Source organism: Ceratotherium simum, chromosome 16, assembly GCF_057802395.1.
Source record: "Ceratotherium simum simum isolate JZ-2026a chromosome 16, ASM5780239v1, whole genome shotgun sequence".
Lineage (NCBI taxonomy): Eukaryota > Metazoa > Chordata > Mammalia > Perissodactyla > Rhinocerotidae > Ceratotherium > Ceratotherium simum.
The window spans coordinates 48,761,845-48,780,271 of record NC_141915.1 but is presented as its reverse complement, the minus strand read 5'-3'; the positions used below and the strand labels follow the sequence as shown (position 1 = coordinate 48,780,271).

The following is an 18,427-nucleotide window of genomic DNA, read 5'->3' as shown; positions in this document are numbered from 1 at the left end:
GCATCCATTTAAAATTAGAATCCCACTGACACGGAGGTTCTTCTTACTTCCCCATGTGTCCATTCTGCTTCACACATGGGGCTCATAACCCTCAGGACATAATCCACCAGCCCTTTACGTCAGCTGAGCCTTTTGTTTTTCCTTTGAAAGTTACACTGTATGGAATGATAAGAGAGAACAGCGTTTTGGCCCCTGAAATTAGAGAACCTCTGCAGTAAAGGGATACCTCCCAGGTTTTTTGGCTGGTAAAGACTCTATTCCTCTCAACAAAGGGGGAGGCATAAAGAATCTTCATGCTTTCTTTCAGGTGCACAGGGCTTTGCTGTTTCGCGCATCAAGGATAGCTAGACCACTGATAATTTTTTTCTTAATGCCAACCCATTAGGCTAATAGTAGAATTCTCTAAGATTGCGGTAAGTGGTTTGTCAGTCTCGACTGTGGGTTTCTGTCTTTTCCAGGTTGTCTTAACATTTCAGAGGGACTCAAGAGAGATTGCATTTCAGAGGTTACCAGCTGGTTACCTTAATTCATTGTAGAAATCTATTGATTTCTTAAGCAGCTCTTAGAATTCCCATGTTTCTAGAAAGCCTGGTTAATTGGAAGGGGAATAAATTCCTCTTGGCCACCTCAGTTTGAATCTAAGCTGCCCACCATCATTTCTCATGGCAAACATTCTTCCTTTGCTTTCATGCTGTCACTTGTCACTGTGTGGGTAGCTTTTTGATGTGCTTCCACTAGTGGAGTCTGTCCTTTAAAGGCTGAGGCTGAGTCTGTTTAACCCAATTCTGCATCATCTCATTGGTCATTTCACCTCCAGCTATGATGTTTCTAAACCTTCACATCCTTTAGATGGGACTTAAAGGGCAGCAGAGGCCAGAGGGACAGCACTCCAGCCTGCTCTGCCTGCCACTCACTTTCTTGGGCAATCTCTAGTGAATCGTGTCATCTGCCTGGAGAGCAGTGGAGTTGGTTGGACTAGGAAAGATTCCTTCCACTTTGAACATAAGCTGCCTGCAAATCCATTTTTGTAGCATATGTTTATGCCTTTGTTTTTATGGTATCACCTGGGTCGAAAGTTCTGTGTTCCCAGTCGGAGACTAAGGAGTTAAAGGTCCTTCACACTGTCCTTCATCCTGGAAACAGTTCCTAAATTGGGGGGGTTGGGGGGGTGGGCAGGTCATGAGATGCCTTTGATATGACTTTATTTGGCAATATATGTTTGGAGTATTGAATGATTTTGTACCCTTTGATTCACTTCTGAAAATGTATCCTAAGGAAAAAAATCAGAAATTCAAGTGAATATTTATGCATGAAGATGATCAGTTGCTATGTTATTTATAAAGGTGAAGAATTTTAAATTATGTAGATAGCACCAAACAGAGAATTAATTAAATAAATTATGATATACCTGGAAAATGGGATGTTAGGCATTTTAAATATTTTCAAAGCATACCTTGTAATCTTGTAAAGGCAGGGTCTAAAACTGTATTCATAGATACGAACTGTATAAAAATAAATATTTCAGTATAGATATATGCAGAGCAAAGAGACTGGCAGTAAATACACCAATATGCCAGCAGTGGTTCTCTCTCACAGCAGAAATATAGGTGATTTTAATTTTCTTCTTTATACTTTTATGTATTTAAATTTTTGTGTGATGAATACATCCATTACTCGGATAATAAGAAAAAAATAAATATTTCTTTAAGTCTTCCTATGTTATTTTTATAGCTTCATTTCAGTCTCTCATAACCTGGAAAATATTACTTCTCTCACAACCAGATTCCATTTTCTTTCAGAACATCAGGTCTGTAGAACTTTAATAGAAAATTTTATTTTTCACTAACTATAAGAGAAAAACTAGTGAAATATTTATGATCCTTTTCCAAGGCCCAAATTTTGCTCTTTCTCATCTCACACCCCACTCCTCTAAGTTCTCTTTCATAAGTTTTATTCCGGTGGGACTTGGATTGATGAGTTACTGACTCGTGTTTTCTGGTACATGAATGGCCACTGGATTTACTGGGACAGAAGTTACGTTCTTATCTCCAATCAGTGAGTCTCACCAAAGAAACAGAACATTCAATGAATGGGTCCTAAAGTGTGAGATTCCTTATGTCCCTGAATCCAGATTTATGTAGAGGTTGTATGTAGTGGGGCATGGATGGCTGAACAGGTGTATTTCTAGTGTATCTCGTTCTTCCTGCCTTTGTCTTTGGCAATGAAGGAACAAATATTACAGAACTTATGGCTCATGTTTTATTAACATGGAAGACATCGAATCCGAAATTCTGTGGGTTTCAACAGACAGTATCCGCAGACTTGACACAGTGTAATTAGAACAAATGGAGCAAACCAAACAGCACCAAGATGCCAGTTTGTTCACAGAATCACAGTCTATTGTTACTCAGTCCAAAATTGTTCATTGTTGTTGATGACATCTTTGCATTTTTTTTCCTGAAATCTTGAGGGTTTCTACATGGTAATTTTTACCCAAGAGTAAATGACCCTTTCTGATATGTTTTCCCTAAAAACTGGAGCTATGTCTTCGTGGGCTTAGTGACCCTTTCTTCATAGCATTGAACATTTTCTAAAAAGTGCATGACTCCTTTTGGCCTGCCTTTATTCTCCATTGCAAAGGCCTGTTAGGTTTTTCCTTGTCCGAGAGTCCCTCCCGATGGACACTTTATGTACTACAACCACAAGATGAGAAGTTTGCAAAGCTTTCCTCTCTTAGTTTTTCAGCCAAACAAGAATCCATTGGCCACTCATGAGTTTTGCCTTGCCCTGTTCTGACTCTGGGGGGAGATGCCCAGGTAGGATATGAGGCAGCCCCTGCTCTCAGGTTGCTGTCAATCTGTAGAGAAACTCCAGTGGGCTGGGCTAGCCGTAGAATGGAAGGTCAGAGAATATGGGTCTGTGCCAAGGTAAGGGCTAGTAGCACTGGAGAGATGGAGGGATGTGCTCCAGGTGGCCCAGGGATGGGGCAGCATGAACCCAGGAGCACAAGACAAGGGCGGCATAGAGATTCATGTGGTTAGCCAAGAGTTCCTGAGTGTGTCCCAGGGTGCAGTACTGGGCAGTAGGGGTTCAAAATAATTAATAGCAAAGAGACTGACCTCATTGGTGTGGAATGGGTCTTTTGGGTTCAATAAATACTAAATGTGATAGGTTGGGTGCAGTTAAATATTTAACATACTTAATCAGTCAGAACTGATGCCAGTTTCTAAGTCATGCCCCTACGCACTAGGTGACTGTGGAACAGAGCATAGAATGTCCCTAAAATTTAGATAGAAATTTTAAAGTAAATAATAGAGAACACAGGCTATTGGCTTCTTTTCTATATTGGGAGCCTCAAAAATACTGTGTCACTCAAGCTATGATTGAAAATCTCTCAGATCTAATTTGTTTGTGAGAGAAGAATGTGACTTTTTTGTTTCTTCTAGCTAAACAATGCCATTGAGCCAGTCTGATGTGTGGCGACGCATGGGGCTGCCACCCATGATCAGCTGTCAACTGTCCTCTCAACTCTTCATTAGCTGTTTGAGAAAGGTTACCTCCTTGTGCCAAATTGAGCTTGACCACTAGTGGGCGCCTACGAATGGGCACCCCTGTTCACGCTAACGGAGGAATGTGCCCCGGCCATGGCCATGGACAGACCACCTTACTAATACCTCCCACTGACAGCAGTTCCCGGCGAGTTCTCGCTCCCCATTGCCAGGACCTCTCCCAGCTCCAGACCTCTTCCCATCCCCATCCAAAGTAGGAATCCACCTAGAGGAATGCTGTCTCTCCCTTTGCATGCAAGTTCTGCAAGTGTATGGAGAAAGGAGGGAGATCCCTCAGTCCTAAGGAGAACCGGGCTCTTAAGGCATACAGCAAAGGTCCTCAACCCAGGGCCCATGAGTGACCTAAAATTGTCATTAAAACTGTAATACTGTGTTAAAGGGGTTTATGGCTTAAAGAAAATGAAGAATCTCTGGCCCAGAGTGTTTTTGGGCAGACCTATCACCCAGAGTTAAAACCGGTGTGCATCAGGAATGTGACTTGGGAGCTGTACCTCTCTGTGCCCACTCCCTTGTGCCAGCGGGAGCCTGCCCAGGACCCTTCTTCTGTGGTGACCTTCTGTGCCACCTGATGGCCTATGGCCTTGCTGGTTCTGGTCCTTCATAAAGTCCCATGCCAACTTGTCTGCCATCACCTGTGACATGCCCCACCCTTACCAGGGCTTATCTCCAACTCAGATTCCCTAATCCCGGAACCTTGCCTCTTGCTAGACAGCTTGATCGCCCCCGAAACATCTCCTGTGAAGGGCATTCGGTAATTCCTGTTCCGGAAGCAATCTGTCACTTCACCAGTTTCCCCATCAACATTTGCTGAGGAGTTCTGGCTCCTGGGACAGAACTGACTTGTAGCGACGTGAGGGAACTGGCAGCTTCTTAGACACAATTTCTCACTTGCAGCATCGTCAGAAGAGGCCCAAAGGAAAGCGAAAACAAACCTTGAGAACGGGGTGTTCTTCCTAGTAATGTGACCGAGAAAGTGTAATCTAGAGGAAACGTGAGAGTTGTGCTGTGGCTGCACTGCAGCATTGTCCTGACTTAAGAGCGTAAAGGTTTTCCCCTTTTTCTATTTGATCCAGCCCCTCCGACACTTGAGATGCTCCTGAACCGAGCAGCTAGGCTGTTAGGAGGGTGACTTTCTTAGCAGGACAAGCCCTTAACTCTATAAACCATGGCTAGACTAACCAGGAGGCAGAGGGGCCTGTCTCATGCCCGGCTCTCTAACAGATCAGTTTTTTTTTTTTGCATCCGGTTCTACTGGGTGCACATTCCTTTAAAATCCCTGTGTCTTAAGTAGCTGTTGCATGGTTAAAGAATGGCCTCATTGATGCCTCATCACGCTCACTGTTTGCACTTGGTCGCTGGGTGGTGCTGCGGTGTGGAATGGGCTTGGGGTTGGCAAATTGCAGCAGGTCATGGCCAGATAGGATGTTCCAGGGAGGAGCTGCGATTCAGGTTTGTCTAGGAGTGCAGACTACTATGCCAAAACAGCCTAATGCAGCCGGGGGAGAAGAAGCAAGCATAAGTACACATGAGAGACGCTGGCTTCTGAAGGTTCTGCTAAGACAGGAGACGACAACCAAGGACAAGGGTGGATTCCAGTTCCTGTTAGAAGACATACTTTCTCTCCTCAACCCTAGCCCGGGACTCCTCCTGTTCAGGAGGCTCAGATCAAAACAGAAGGAATCAGAAGGAAGAGGGGTCTTAACAGGAAAGTAGAGACTCCTCTCTCATGTCAGTTTCTCCTCAGACAGTTCAGTGTGTTGCTGTGGTGCTGGAGTGGTATTGGGTCTGTGTCACGGAGCAGTAAACTATAGCCTAAGGGCCAGCTCTGGCCCACAGCCTGTTTTTTATTTTAGATAAAGTTTCATTGGAACACAGCATTTTCATTCGCTCACATATTATTTATGGCTCCTTTTGCTCTACAACAGCAGACTTGAGTACTTGCAGTGGAGGCTTTATGGCCTGCAAAGTCTAAAATATTGATGACCTGGTCCTTGATAGAAGAAGTTTGCTACCTCTGTGCTACGCTAACAGCTATACCCAAAGGCAGAGGCTGCCTTGGGAGGACAAGTAGAGGTTAATGCTCAGGCCCCAGAGTCAGGACTCAGTTGCACTCCTGACTCCATCACCTACTAAATGTCTGACCTTCAGCAAGTTACTTAACATCTCTGTGCCTCAGTTCTCTCATCTGAAAAGTGGGCATCTGAGTCATTATTTCACAGGAGTGCTATGAGAATTAAGTGAGCAGATGAGTAAGGCACATGGAAATCTATCTGTCTTTTTTATTGAGATACAAATCACATACCATAAAATTCACCCTTTTAAAGTGTACACTTTAGTGGTTTTCAGTACATTCCCAAGATTGTGCAACCATCACCACTATCTAATTCTAGATTATTTTCATCACCCCAAAAAGAAACTCCTTAATAGAACCTGTAGTAGGCTGAATAATGACCACCCAAAGATATCAGGTCCTAATCCCTGGAATCTATAAACGTGACCTTATTTGAAAAGGTCTTTGTAGATGTGATGAAGTGAAGAATCTTGAGATGGGGAGATTATTTTGAATTATCTGAGTGGGCCCTAAATGCAGTCACAAGAGAGAAGCAGAGAGAGATTTGAGGCACAGAGAAGACAATGTGGAGACTGAGCAGAGATTGGAGTAATGTGGCCACAAGCCAAGCAATGTTAGCAGCCACGAGAAGCTGGAAGAGGCAAGGACCAGATTCTTCCATAGAGCCTCCAGAGGGGAGATGACCCTGCCAACACCTTGGTTTTGGCCTGGTGATACTGATGTTGGACTTCTGGCCTCTAGAACTGTGAGAGAATAAATTTCTGTTATTTTAAGCCACCAAGTTTGTGGTAATTTGTTACAGCAGCCACAGGAAACTAATACTGTCATACCCATTATTTAGATTATAATATATGCCCTCCTGCAGGCAGTAGGCAGGCAAAAGTTGGAGGTATGTCATAGAGTCTCAGCTGAGGCAGGATGATCTTCAACACACTCCATTTCATGGTGGAGAAGCCTGCATCGTCCAACAGGCATTAATTTGGCAGGGCCCAAACATTTTATGAACCCAAACCTTCCCCCCACTCCATTTTATTTCTCCTACATAGGGCTGGAGAATGCTTATTTGACTGAAGAAAAAAAAAATATATAGGACCTCATCCAACCATCAGGGCTCTCATGGTATGTGAACAATTGATATTACGAGCATTATTGTGGGGAAATGAACACTGTTTTAGAGATATTCGTGCTATTTTGTGGAATGTCATTTTCCCTGGTTTCAATATTTGTTTTGTGATCTTAAAAATCTCTACATTAGTGCAAATTTACCCAGCTTGCTTTACACCCACTGCAGTCTTCTCTGTATGCTTCCATGTGCTGTTTGTCCTAGAATTAGTATCCTCAGCAGAGAGATGAGGCAGAGAGGGAGTACTCAAGCACGACACCTGAATATGAACGCAGAGCCTTCCCTGTGCTTTTTTGGGTATTATGGCTCTTGGATGCTCTTGGGCCCGTGTCTCGATGACATCGTGGTCTTACTTGGTTCAGGCACTAACCTGTTGGTTCTTAGACAGATATCAGCACATTCCAGAGACCCAGCTGTTGAGACCACTTAGTGATCAAAACACCACAGTGTGCTAAGTGATTTTAGAATTGCACCCCAAAAGCTACTACACTCACATCTTTAAATCAGGTGCTGCAGCCCCCTTGGCTAACTACATTCAAGGCACCAAAGCAGAAATGTAGTTTTAAACACTTCACCTTCCTTCCCACCCCACTTGCCCTCTGAGACGCATCTACAGCTCATCCCAGGGTGTGTATTCACTTAACCCTCTGTGCTCTGCAGTCTCCTGTCCTTCCCGTGGAGGGGTCTGTGGTCTTGTCCCTTCCTCCCCATTCTCCTGGGCAAACCTCCCCCATCCCCTCCTAGCTGAGGCCAATTTTACTACCCCTTCTCTGGGACTGTGTCTTGTTAAGTCATTTGTATCCAATAACAAGCAAAAACTGGGTTTTCCACAATCACAAGCTAACTCCAGGTTGGCTACCTGTTAGCATTGTGTAACATGCAGGTAATAACACCTCTCTCTCCCTCATGGCCCCCATCTGCAAATGGGCTTGGGAATATCATCTCTCTCATTATTGTAAAGAGCTTAAAATAGTGCCTGCCACATAGTAATCTCTCCAGGAATGCTGTCCCTTACCGTCCCTACTATCACCACCATCACCATCATGTTCATTAGCTTACTGGGTACTAGACGGTCCGGGACCTGGCTATAGCCTCAATGCCGTGTGATCCAAATCAGCCATTCTCAGTGGACGAGTGAGAGATCACATACACTCATTTCTGCCTTCTCTTTAAAGGCACACATACACTCATTTCTGCCTTCTCTTTAAAGGCAAACTTCTTAGAAATAAAATAACCCATCAGGCTTCTATAGCATTAAACTTATATTCAAATGCAATCATTTTTATAAGAAATTAACTTATGGGTCTAAAGTTCTTTGAAGGAAGGTGCTGTGGCTGTCTAATAATTATCAGAATGCTCTGGGCTTGCTCGTGGACTTGGGAATCCCCCATCACTCTGTTGCCTGATGTTAGATGACACCAGATCCTTTTGGCCAGATGCTACACCCCCAGTCATTTTCTGCCCCTGTTCATCCCCCCGCCGTTTTCACATTCACTTTTCTTTTGCTGTTAAGTAACTTCAAACAAAGAAGAGTTCGTGTTGTTTTTTTCTGTGGTGTCAGAAAACATCCTTTTTGCTTCTGCGTGATGTGGGGTAGGATTATAGAATCTGTTTGCTCGTGCTTTTGCTGTGGAGCAAGGATGCAGGTGGGAGGGGGTCACCAGGCCAGCACACACTGAACAATCCTGACTTTTGCAGCAAGTCCCTGTTTGGAGCCATTGTCCTTGATGTTGGCTTTTAAACAGAAGCCATAACAAAGGTGCTCTTAGAGAAGGGGAAAGGGCACTAAAAATAGAGAATTATTTTCTAAAGCAAAACTGATCCTTTGAAGGGCCGTGCTGTCCTTGAATTTGGAGGCACTTGACTTTTGTGCATCAAAAGTCCTCATAGTGATATGAACTCTATGCTGGGGGGGTTACTGTGGGTCAGTGCAGACAAGTCCAGTCTGCAGGCAAAGGGGACTCAGCTGTGTCCTCAACAAAGCTTTTAGTTTATGTGTCATGGATGAGTCCTTCGGAGTGACCATGTGCCCTGTGCCCAGCCAGAGTGCCCTGAGGCAACCTCAGAGTGAGGCTAAAATCCACAGGGAGGCAGGCAGGTGGGATGGAGGGGTGATAAGCTAGGTGGGTTCAGCGGTGTGGCCCTCATCTAGCTTTTATGTTAGGTGGTGAGCTCTCAGGTGTCTATTATTATACTTTATGCTACATATATTCTCTGGATCAAGAGACTATCTAGACCATTCTCTGAGTGGATCAAGGATTACATTGAATTTTTTTTTAATTCCAAACTATTTTGGAACATCTAGGAGCTGACTATTGAACTCCAGCCTAACCCTGGGGTCTAGAAATTCCAGTACTGTATGAACTGTCCCATTAATGTATTAGTTTTCTTTACCCTGAGGAAACAGCCTTGCCTCCTAGACCAGACAGGAGGACTGGATGATGATGATGGTGGTGGTGATAACGATGATGATAAAGACAGCACACGTATTAACATGACCTTTAGTAATAATGGCAAATGCTTATATAACACTTTGTTCCAGGTTTTCTTCTAAATGCTTTACATATGTTAACTCGTTTAATCTTCACAACAACCCTATGAGATACACACAGATAAACAAACTGAGAAGGAGGTAACTTGTCCAAAGTCATACAGCTCATAAGCGGTAGAGCGAGGATTTGAACCCTTCTGCCCACGTTCTTAGCCACTAAGTTATACTGCCCCTGAGAAGCAGTCAGCCACTGTCTGCAGCCCCTGTCCAAGCGGAGTGAGCCTGACTGTCACTGTCTGTCCTCAGATGCACATTAGACAGTCACTTGGCTACAAGTCTCTGTGGGTATAGCTTGCCCCTCCCCAGGAAAGCATGGCAGCCATTTCTTCCTGCCCACCTGCCTGCCCGCGTCCACACCTCCCCTTTTTCCTCCATCAGGCAGGCGCTTGGCAAAATCCCTGGCTTCATTCCTAAGTGTCGGCTCTTCTATCTCCCCTGGGGCATCTGTGAGGTAGATTCCCCAGTCTGGCTAAGGCTGCCCCATCCTCAGAGCTCATGATGAGACAGCCATGTGCCTAAACACTTATTCAGAACTCCCGCGTTCTGAGCTCGCCCAGCCACCTAGGTCAGGTGTCTCTGGGGCACCTTGGAGGTATTTCTCAGTCTTCATAATCTTATTTGAATGGATTTTGTCCAGAAATGGTATCTTACATTATCAGGAAATGATATAACCTTTCACCCTGGGCTGGTTTTTCTCAGTGCTGGGCTTGACAGCTAGCTGATCATTTCAAAACAGGCACCTCAAAGCCAAAAGATGGTAATATAATTAGTATTCTATACTTCTACTCAAGTTCTCGAATTACAGAACAGACTTGCATTCTGAAACAGCCGATACCATGGCCCAGACCTATGTCTTCCGCAGATGTGTCCTCCTCACAGAGGCTGCAGAATGCAAGGGAAAAGCATTCCTGCCGCGTGTCCCACCGTGGGGCCCCGGGCCCGTTTGGGCAGACCCTGGGGAGCACAGTCTGCGCTGCCGCAGCTGAGGGAGCGAGGGACATGTGTGGCTTCTATGCCGCTGCGTTTAGATACCGTCTGCCTTGCAGAACTTGAGCTGGCCCGCTAGAGCTTTACCCCCCACCAAACAGTCTCATTCTCGATAGTGTATCAAAGTAGCATGATTTTTGTTCCATCTTAATTCTGTGGGTCAAAACAGTTAGGTTCTTGCAGAAGGTGAGAGACAAGGAGTGAGCCATGGGACCTGTGCTGGGTCTGTTCCTGGACCTACTGGTCCTTTTAGACTGGAAATATTCCAGGCCTTTAATGCCTCGGAATTATCATTCCTGCCAACACACTTCCCACGTGTGGGGCAGGGCCACTGATGGTCTGTGACTTTTGGTCATACTTGAGATGATTTCTGAAGGTACTGAGCTGACGTTAAAAAGCATTAAATTACACGGTGAGAAAGTTATTTCCTTTTCAATTTTCTTTCAGTCTTGGTTGTAACATAGAGAAAGACTCTATCTGGGGCTGGAATATCCTTAACACTGTAAGGCTTGTTAATTTCCCCTTTGTAACTAAGAGAGAGAAGGCCTCAGGCAACCTTAGCAGCTGGAAATAAGGAACACTGTTAGATTTTCATTGCGTTTATTTCGATTTATGGCAGACCATCTTGGTTTTCCATTTACCATCGTGATAAATTTTTCAATGTTGTGTGTTAAAATGTGAGTAAATTTTTTTTCAAAAATGTGAATAATAGTCTAAGTCCTCAAATGACACCACTGATGCTGGTCCAGGGACCACACTTTGAGAATGATTGCCAGGTATACTGAATGCCTTCGCATGGTACTCACCTGGGAAGCTTACAAGATGCTAATGCCTGGGCCTCGGCCTGGACCAATTAAATCAGACTCCCTGGGGGTGGGGCCTAGGCATCTGTATTTGACTAAAACATCCAGGTGTTTGCAGTGCGCAGCTGAGGTGGGGAACCACTGCCCTGGTGTACCCATCCCCGTTGCTACCTATGCGAGGGCGGCAACCTCACCACCCTCTGACCCCACATCTTCATTGCATCTTTCCCTTCTTGCTCTCGCCTGCCTCGAGCCCTTCTTTTCACCGAGCCACCACTTATTTTGCTCTTCTCTTTCCTAGCTTCCCCTCTCCCAGCTTCCCTACACCTGCTCCTGTTAGTAACATCCTCCAGCACGGCTTCTTAGCTTAAGACTTTGCAGCACATTTAAGACGCAGTTGCAACCAGCTTAGAAAATTTCCACATCGTATTGTTCTTCCTGTCGCTTGCTTGCCAGTTCATAAGCTGTCAGTCCAGTTCTGAACATCTAAGCCTTTGGGATTGCATTCTCTGCCAGTAACTTGTATTAACAACACTGATAATAATCGTTATTCAGCTCTTACTGTGCTCCTATCACTGTTCCAAGCACTTGACGTGTATGAACCTATATAATCCTCAAAGGGAGAGACGATTTTCCAGATGAACATGTTAATGGAGTCACAGAAGGTTAAATATCTTGCCCAGGGTGATACAACCGCGAAGTGGCACAGCCAGAGTTCAAACACAGGCAGCCTGGCCCCAGAGCCCACGTTCTGGGCAGATGGGACCCCTAGTTGGTTGTTCCCAGTCCTGATTCAGGTGCCCTGGCACGCGATGAGTCGCACATGAGGTAGGCTGTTCTCCGCTGCAGTAAGAAATTGAAATTTGGACCCGCTGTCTGCTTCACTGACGTTTGGAATTGATAACTTTATTTTCGACTTAAATGATAGTATCTCAGGAGGGAGCCCACAGCTCCATCACGGTTTTAACTCATCGCCATTCAGAAGAGATCAGCCTTAAATGATTTTGTGTGCTGGCTGTCAGAACTATAAATTAAAGATGAGAAAGCCAGCACCCACAATCATTCTGCAACTGGCAGAACTCTTGGCAGCCTAGATGGTTCCTCATTAGTTTATCTGGGATGGAGCCTCAGTGTTAGACATTCCGGAACTTTCTCTGCCTTTTAAAAAGTATGTGATTCTCATTTCAGTGCTTAATTGGAGAGAGACCTTTGGCTCATTTCCATTCCTTGTGGGAGAGTTCCATTTTTATGCTCAAATTTTTCATCTTTTGTGATACTTGTGTTGCTGTTTTAGGAAACTAGACCTTCTGCGTTGTGTTAAAAACCTTCTGCCTGAGCTTGGGGGAATTCTAAGGCGGCCAGGTCCCCTGGAGACCTACCTTATTGAAGATTTTGAAACTGGGTGTTGTGGATGAGTTTGAAATACTGTGTCTGGGGCATAGTAGGTACTCACATCGTGGAATCTTTTTTTTTCTCTCCATCTTCCAAGCCACTAACTGTATGTCATTATACATTATATACATTATTTCATTTAATTCTTCCCAACAATCCTATACCGCTGGAAATATGCCCCTGTTCATTTTTCTGGATGAAGAAACAGGTTCATGAACTGAAGTTTCTTGGTGCTTGAGGTTACATGGTGAAGGAGGCAGGGTTTGAAAGCAGGTCTGCTGAGCTGCAGAGCCCCTGCATGCTTGCTTGTTTATGTTCTATCCACTTACAGCTGGATGAGGTTAGATATTGTCTTACGGGACAAATCCTTGGAAGGCATAAGCGGAGTATGAGGAACGTATACTCAGCTCCTCCATGGCTAGTAGACCTGAGCCAGCCCACTCCCCCCTCAGACCATTTGAATATGGTCCCATCGGTCACCTTCCTGTGCTGAGGCTTCCAGGCAAGGAGGATGTAAGGCTTTTGGCCAGCAGGCATCCACACTCAATGTGTCCCCAGACTGGTATGGGCAATGCTTGGCTGAGACTCCTGCTCTTAGAGCTGCACCCCCCTCATTTATGCCCAAAGACTCAACATCTTTAGCATCCTTCCATTCCCCTCCTCTATCCCTGCCCAGTGCCCATGCCAGCACCTTAAATTCTAAAATCCTTTATTTAATGATCAAACTATGCTGAGGATCTATACTAATAGGTTAGAGCCCTTGTTCTCCAACTTTGTTGTGCATCAGATTCACCTGGGGGCTTGGCAAACATCACTGGACCCGCCCTGAGTTCTGACTCAGTCGGTACTGCTGATGCTGCTGGTCCAGGGGCCACACTGAGAGCCACTGGGCTAGAGAGCCCAGTCCCAGTTAGATGTGTACCCATGGTGTCTGGCTAGTTAAGGACCCTGACGATGGGAAAGTTCAGCAACATTAGGGAAGATGCCGTTGGAAGATGGCGAGGAAGACATTTGGGGAAGGCAGGCTCAGGCCTTAGTCCCTTCTCATCACAGTGATGGATAAGGGCCTGTTTCATTGGCATGCAGGGGCGTTAGCCACTCCCACTATAATAAGCCTCTACCAGCTGCATCTCTGAGCATGCCTCCCTTTGCGAGTGAAATGGCCTTTCCTCCCAGTTATTTTAGACTCCCATATGGGTACTTCTCAATCTAGAATGTGCTTTGGAGTCGCCTGGGGGTCTTGTTAAAGTGAGGATTCTGAGTTTGTAATTTTGGGGTGGGGCCTGTGATTCTGTGTGTCTAATGAGCTCCCAGATGATGTCCCAGGTGCTGCTGGTCCCTGGACCTGCACATTGCGTAGCAAGGCTGTAGCACACCTGTGGAGCATATTCTGAATTACAGCTGTAGACACCAATGGCTCTTGCCCCTGCTGCACAATAGAATCACCTGGGGAGCTTTTAAAAACCAATACTTGGGCTACCCCCCTCAGAGATTCTAATTTCTGAGCATTGGCATTTTCAAACCCCTTCCCAAGCGATTCCAATGTTTCCAGGTTGGAAATCACTGGCCTTTACAAAGAAAAGAGCTGGCTCTTTCTAGGAGCTCAAGTGCATGTGCAATGCCATGGACTAGGTCAGCTGGTTGCTTGGGGTGGGTGTGGGGGGGTGCTCCAGTTCACCTGGAGAAGGGCTGCAAACGGCACCTGGGGATCCCGTTAAAATGCAGATTCTGCTTCAGCAGTCTTGGGGTAGGACTCAGGTTTCTGCATTTCTAACAGACACCCAGGTGTCACAGATGCTGCTGGGCCAGGCTGATGCTGAGTCTCAAGGCTCGACCACACGATGCCCTTTGTCTCTGGCAGGAGTGGCAGCGGGTAGCTTTTCTCATGTTGAGGGTCAGAGGCTTTTGGTCCTCACCTCCCCTCCCCTCAAGCACCATCCTGACATCCCTTCCATTCAGCTCAGTATTGACGCAGGACACTGGACAGTATGGGTCAGTTCTCTTTTTGTAACGTTTGATCTTTTTTCCTTCTCTCTTCACAGTACGAGATGCAAAAAATCTAATTCCTATGGATCCAAATGGGCTTTCAGATCCTTACGTGAAGCTGAAACTTATTCCTGATCCCAAGAATGAAAGCAAACAGAAAACCAAAACCATCCGCTCCACGCTAAACCCCCAGTGGAATGAGTCCTTTACCTTGTAAGTTGTGTCTTCTCTTCTTGATTGAATTCCCTCCCTCCACAGCACCTAACTGCCCACCTCGTTATTAGAGATCATAAGGTGGGTTTGTTATAAACGTCTTTAAACGTTTCTTCATTCCTAAGATTTTCTCAAGACTGCTGGTAGGGAGGTGGCTGTTGTCAGCCCTGTTTGGTAGATAGTAATTTGTTGTACCAAGAATTACCTAATGCAGGCCCCAAATTATTATCAAGACCTACTCTGGACAAAAAATTCTCTTACATTACAGATGACATAAAAATATATAAAGTGTGTCTCACCTCTTAATGGACTTAGGTTCTTTTGAGGGTTGTGGGAGAGTAAGGTAACAATTTAAATCATAATTTTTAAAACACGGAATAAGTGAGTATCATGGAAGATGCTGTTGCCACTGAAATGGGAATATTTATCACCTTTAAACAGAGAAGACTTCCTGGAGGAGGTGACATTTAGAGTGGAACTTGAAGCAGTGCCAGGATTTCAGAGGTAGAGATGGTAGAAGGGAAAGAAGGAAGGAGGCAATGGGAGGAGGCAGTAGCATAAACCAGTGGTGGGAAAGCACTGAGTGCAGCTGAGCACAAGCAAGTGGTCCTCTTCGTAGTCTAGAACACAGGAAGCAGTTTATCTGTGGACAACCAGAAAGGTAGTTCTCTATCGTCTAGCACAGAGCCAGCAAGCTATGTTCTGTAAAGGGCTGGATAGTAAATATTTTAGATTTTATGGGTCATGCAGTCTGTGTTGCAACTACACAACTCTGCTGTTCTGGAGTCAAAGCGGCCATAGACAATATGTAAACAAATGGCCATGGCTGTGTTCCAATAAAACTTTATTTACAAAAACAAGCAGTGGGCCAGATTTGGCCTGTGGGTCTATAGTTTGCTAATCCCTAGTCTAGAGCTTTGGTTGCCAGGGGGCTGGTACTTTGTTGGCAATGGGGAGCCATGGGAAGAGAATTGAATTTTTTTTTTTTTGTCTCAGACTCGGATCATTAGCATTAGCATGTGGTATCTCCCTAGAAACTATGAGCAAGATACCAGCATGTGTGTTCTTTTGTAGCAAATTAAAACCTTCAGATAAAGACAGACGACTGTCCGTAGAAATCTGGGACTGGGATCGAACAACAAGGAATGACTTCATGGGATCCCTTTCCTTTGGAGTTTCGGAGCTGATGAAGATGCCAGCCAGTGGATGGTAAGGAAGCCTCTGAGGTTGAATTGTGTTTGTATCAACCAAGAGTTAACCATCTCAAAATGTTAGAGCATTTAGAGATTCAGAGAGAGATTCAGAAAACAAGCTAGTTTAAGTCTGAAATGACCACTGAATATGTAGTTATCTGGCTATAGTCTCCCCACAGGATGCATTTCAGGAGCAGCTGGACTACAGGGTAAGGAAGAGAAGTTGCTAAACCTGTGGTGGTGCAAACACGGTGCTCTTAACTCTCCTTCTCTCCTGTGTCTTTGAAAGGTACAAGTTGCTCAACCAGGAAGAAGGTGAGTACTACAATGTACCCATTCCAGAAGGGGATGAAGAAGGAAACATGGAGCTCAGGCAGAAATTCGAGGTGAGGATACCAACAGAATTACTGGAACCGCCTTTCCTTTAGAAAACTTAACTTCAGGAAGAGCCAGATTTTTGTGGTCACACTGCTGAAAGGCAAAAAGTAATTTAAATGTTAATCTTTTCTGCATTTTAAAAGATAAACGCTGTGTAATCACCTTCCTTTCCAAGCTTTTGACATTCTATGTCCGGGATCGTTTAGAGAATGGACGTTGGAAATATCCCAGAAACGAGCGTGGTTGATTTCTGCTAAGAAATTGGTCTGCACAGGCAGACCAGTTCTGAGTGCAGGCAAAGTTCTGAGTGCAGTGTTCTCGTTAGAAGAAGGGCTATGCTCCTTCAAAAGGGAGGATGTCATTTTGGCCTTAACTTGGGAGCTCATTTGGGTGTAATTAAGCTATCATGCTGGCATCTTAATTTTTGCTCTATGTCTTTAGAAAAGGACAGCTCTTTGTCTTCTTCCCCTTGGGTGTCTGTGTTTGCCTCCTGTCTCAGGTTTTGTCTTCTTTCTCCCTCCTTTTTCTCTTCTCCCTCTCTTCTCCTCACTTCCCGCTTCTCCTCTCTATCCCTCCTTCTCTTTACTTATCAGACATCTCAGCTTTTAATGAACATTCATTTCTCTAAGCACTTGCCTTATGTTCCAAGTGACAACTTTAATTTTTTTCTATTTCTCTAATCACCTGCGTTTTGGCTATTTGAGCGATTCATGTAGTAGCCGATTCAGTCTGTGTAACTGATTAATTCCTTTTTGAATCTTTCTTTTCCTCAGGCTAATTAGGATTCCCTGGGATTCCCCCACCCTAAAGAAATAAACATGTACGCACACATAGGTGCATGTAGACATAGTCAGTAACTGAACTGTTACGACTTGTTGCCGCTAATGGGATACAGATGGTCTTATTTTTCTCTTTCTGTTGTTCCCGTCTCCCAAATAAAACTTTGTCCCAAAGAAACATACAGGTAATATCCAGATAGAATGAATTCCAAAGGATGTAACATCTAAAAATGTTCAAAATGTTTTCTTATGCTGATATTTGGTTAAAGTGGATGTTGATGGCAAATACTTAAGGTCGGGGGCTGCAAGTCTTGGTGCCCTCAGGAGCATAGGTAAGTGAAATGAGTCACAAATAATATAAACGGCAACTAACAGCAGGCCACAGAGTCGAAGAGACAGTAGGGAACAGTGGGGACTAGAGTGAGCTGGTTAACACAGGCCCTGTCTAAAGTTGGCAGCCACTGCTACTCAGCACCAGTTGATAATTGCCGTGCATGAATGGGGGTCCCATGCTGTCATATCTTCCAGTTCTTCAAGAAAAGCCAAAAATCCAGATTTTTATATGACATTCTGATTACTTTTAATTTTGGCAGCTAATTAAAACTTAGAACTCTGTGTAGGTCAAATACACATCTATTGTTTTAGACACAGGTAGGGTTCAGCCAGTGGGTATCAGCTTACAATCTCTGCTCATACATATATGAGAATAATGAAGTTCTTTCCAAAGAAGCCAGGCACAGCTCTTTTTCTATTTGTTTTTTTCTTCACTTGCTTCATTATCTATTCGCACCTCCACCCCGCAGCTGAGGACAGGAGACTGGAATACTGGAGAGGAAGGCTTCTTCCTTGAGCCCCATCCCCAGTGTCACACCACCCCTGTGAGGGATGAATCCTTCTGGAGAGAGTTTCAGGACACTGAGCCCCAGCATTACTCAGATGTCGCCGGCAGGGGAGAGACCAGAGGAGCTAAAGAGAACCTTAACTGCATTTCACGCCATAGTGTAGGTCATCAACAGTCAATGGGTCAGGAGCTGCTGGTAGAGAACGCATCTGAGGGACAACGGTGTTGGGGCATCATGATGGTGTCACTCTTGGGAATGTCTGAGACTTAGCTTGGCTGGGGAGAAATATTGACTCACTTGTTATGCTTCATTTCCACGGCTTCTTAGTGAGTGACCTTCCTGTTTTTCTGGACAGTGAGTCCAGCTTTTTATAAAGGTCAGAGTTCCAAACTCAAAAAAAAAAAAAAAAACCAGGCCACAGGGCTTGAGGCCAGAAGTGCAGCATTTCTCTCTAGAGGCTGGTTAGAGGACATCTGTGTGTCGTGCTGGTTACTGTTCTTCTGTTTGGGAGAGCTGTGGACTTTGCAGTGGAGCACTAGT

The 18,427-nt window shown here is 44.9% G+C and overlaps 1 protein-coding gene across 1 annotated transcript in view; it reads left to right on the top strand.

Annotated features, from left to right (window-relative positions):
• Nucleotides 1–18,427, top strand: part of PRKCA (protein kinase C alpha) — a 412,540-nt gene that overhangs the window by 308,950 nt on the left and 85,163 nt on the right. The window contains exons 6-8 of the mRNA XM_004432678.3: nucleotides 14,539–14,695; nucleotides 15,770–15,904; nucleotides 16,178–16,274. Coding sequence (XP_004432735.1) covers nucleotides 14,539–14,695; nucleotides 15,770–15,904; nucleotides 16,178–16,274 — 389 coding nt within the window. The remainder of the gene's footprint in view (nucleotides 1–14,538; nucleotides 14,696–15,769; nucleotides 15,905–16,177; nucleotides 16,275–18,427) is intronic.